General features: G+C 42.1%; 1 protein-coding gene across 2 annotated transcripts in view; it reads left to right on the top strand.

Annotated features, from left to right (window-relative positions):
• SOX30 (SRY (sex determining region Y)-box 30) overlaps positions 1-2299 on the top strand; it is a 65353-nt gene that overhangs the window by 19826 nt on the left and 43228 nt on the right. The window contains exon 4 of one of the 2 annotated variants that reach the window (XM_006863932.1): positions 740-1232. The exons of the other annotated variant lie outside the window; for it this stretch is intronic. Coding sequence (XP_006863994.1) covers positions 740-1232 — 493 coding nt within the window. The remainder of the gene's footprint in view (positions 1-739; positions 1233-2299) is intronic. 2 annotated transcript variants of the gene reach the window in all.

Genomic DNA, 2299 nt, shown 5'->3' with positions numbered 1-2299 from the left:
CAACCCTACTTTGAGTAGGCATTTTTTTCCACAATCGCTTTCTGAGTGCCCTCCCACCTTCCAGTCCGATATCAGACAATTTTTCTCTGCTATGCATAGAGTTTTCAGTGACTAGCGATTCCGAATCACTAGACATGCAGATCAGTACAAAGATGGCTGGTCCTTCAAAATTCACTGCCAGTAGTTTCATGTTCTTTCTTTTAGAAATACACACACACATTAGCATTCTAGCATTTGTGTATTTGTTCTTTTGTCAATCAACCAATTAATAATTTTGTTTATTCATCCAATGACTGTTTATGGAGGATCTGTTTTGAGCAGTTTGCTTACCAAAAGCTTTGCAGTCTTGGAAACTCAGTGGAGCAGTTCCACTCTGTCCCATTGGGTTGCAATGAGTCAGAACCAACTTGGTGGCAACAGGGATTTTGTGGCAGGCAGAATTTTTTTTTTTTTTGTATTGGGGATATAGCAGTGAACAAAGCATGGCACTCAAGATACTTGGAGCTTAGTTGAGAAAGAAAGACAAAAAATGTAAGTAAACACATAGATAACTTCAGTTTGTTCAATATACTGTAAATTAATAATTAGGGAAATAAATAGAGTAATTGAATGTAGTGATGCTATTAGGCAAGGGGGTTAGTGGAGACCTCTGGTTGTACAGTTTATTAAATTCTACAGAAACAGAAAATCATGAGATAACACAATGAATGCCTGATCTGTGCTATCTTTATTTCTAAAGGTGAAGCCACACCTGCCATCCAGCTGCCCTCACCTGCAGTCCAGCGCCCAAGCCCCATCACACTTTTCCAGCCCAGTGTCTCCAGTGCTGCCCAGGTGGCCATCCAGACTCCAAGTCTCCCCCTCCGTCCAGCACTCCCATCCCAGCGTTTTGCTGGGCCCTCCCAAACGGACACTCATCGGCTGCATTCTGGAGCTAGTCGGTCTATGAAGAGACTCACCCCTGTGTGTCTGGAGAGTACCAACAGGATTTCAACCAGTGCAAGTACTGCCCATGCCAGATTTGCAGCCTCAACCATCCAACCTCCCAAGGAGTATCCCGGTGTTTCTACTTGTCCCAGAAGTGCTCCAATCCCCCAGGCTCCTCCCATTCCACACTCACATGTCTACCAGCCCCCTCCCCTGGGCCATCCAGCCACATTGTTTGGGACACCACCGAGATTTTCTTTTCATCATCCCTACTTCTTACCTGGACCTCACTACTTCCCATCAAGGTAAATGACCAGTTTTACGTTTACCTAGATATATAAGTATGAGTTTTTATCTTTGAAAGTATCTATTTTTTACTGAAAAGGGGACTTTTCAGTAAAATTTAGGTAGGAGGCTGAATGTTGTTTGTTGTTAAGTACCGTGGAGTTGGTTCTGACTCATAGTGACCCTGCACAGGGTTTCCAAGGCTATAAATCTTTACGGGAGCAGAACGCCTCAGCTTTCTCCCATGAACCGCTGGTAGTTTCAAACTGCTGACCTTGGGGTTGGCAGCCTCCCTCATAACCACAACGCTACCAGAGCACCTTAAGAGGCTGTGTAGGAGCCTAGTAATTTACATAAATAAATGATGAGGATTGTGAGGACCTAGCGAGAATACAACCCATCAAATGGAAGCGATTGCTTCTTAACTCCAGACAACTGTTGCCACATGATAATACAAGCTCAAATGTTGTCAGGTCTGATTTTGCATGAGATACAGTTGTAAGGGACCTTAACATGATTTACTCAAATCCTGTAATTGTGTGGAGTTGTGGTTCTCAAGCTTTAATGTGTATATGAATCACCTAGGTTTTTGTTAAAATGCAGTTCTGATTCAGTAGGTCTGTACTGGGGTATGTTGTTGTTCAGTGCCTTAGAGTCAGTTCTGCCTCAGCAACCCTTATAGGGTTTCTGAGGAGCCACTGGTAAGTTTGAATTGCCAACCTTGGGATTCAAACCAACCTTAAAGTACAGTGCATCATCCCACAGTGCCACATCAGGACTCCTTACTGGGATATAGTAGATGGGATGTAGAGCTGATATTCTGCATTTCTAACAAGCTCCCAAGTGATGTCAGTTCTGCTGGTTTGTGAGCCACACGTAGTTTTTTTTTTTTTAAAGGTTTTTATTGTGGATTGATTGAAAGTTTACAGGACAGATCATCAGTTTTACATTCAACAAATCATACACCTTGTTTCATTACAATGATTATAATCCCTCCATGTACCATCAGTTAACAGTATTTCTCTCTATTCACGTTAGCTTTAAAAAACAAACAAACAAAAAACACTCAGGCATATATAATAATTTA

This window comes from Chrysochloris asiatica, unplaced genomic scaffold (genome assembly GCF_000296735.1).
Source record: "Chrysochloris asiatica unplaced genomic scaffold, ChrAsi1.0 scaffold00057, whole genome shotgun sequence".
In the NCBI taxonomy this organism is placed as follows: Eukaryota; Metazoa; Chordata; class Mammalia; order Afrosoricida; family Chrysochloridae; genus Chrysochloris; species Chrysochloris asiatica.
The sequence above is the reverse complement of the archived record's forward strand: the minus strand, read 5'-3'. Positions and strand labels throughout refer to the sequence as shown.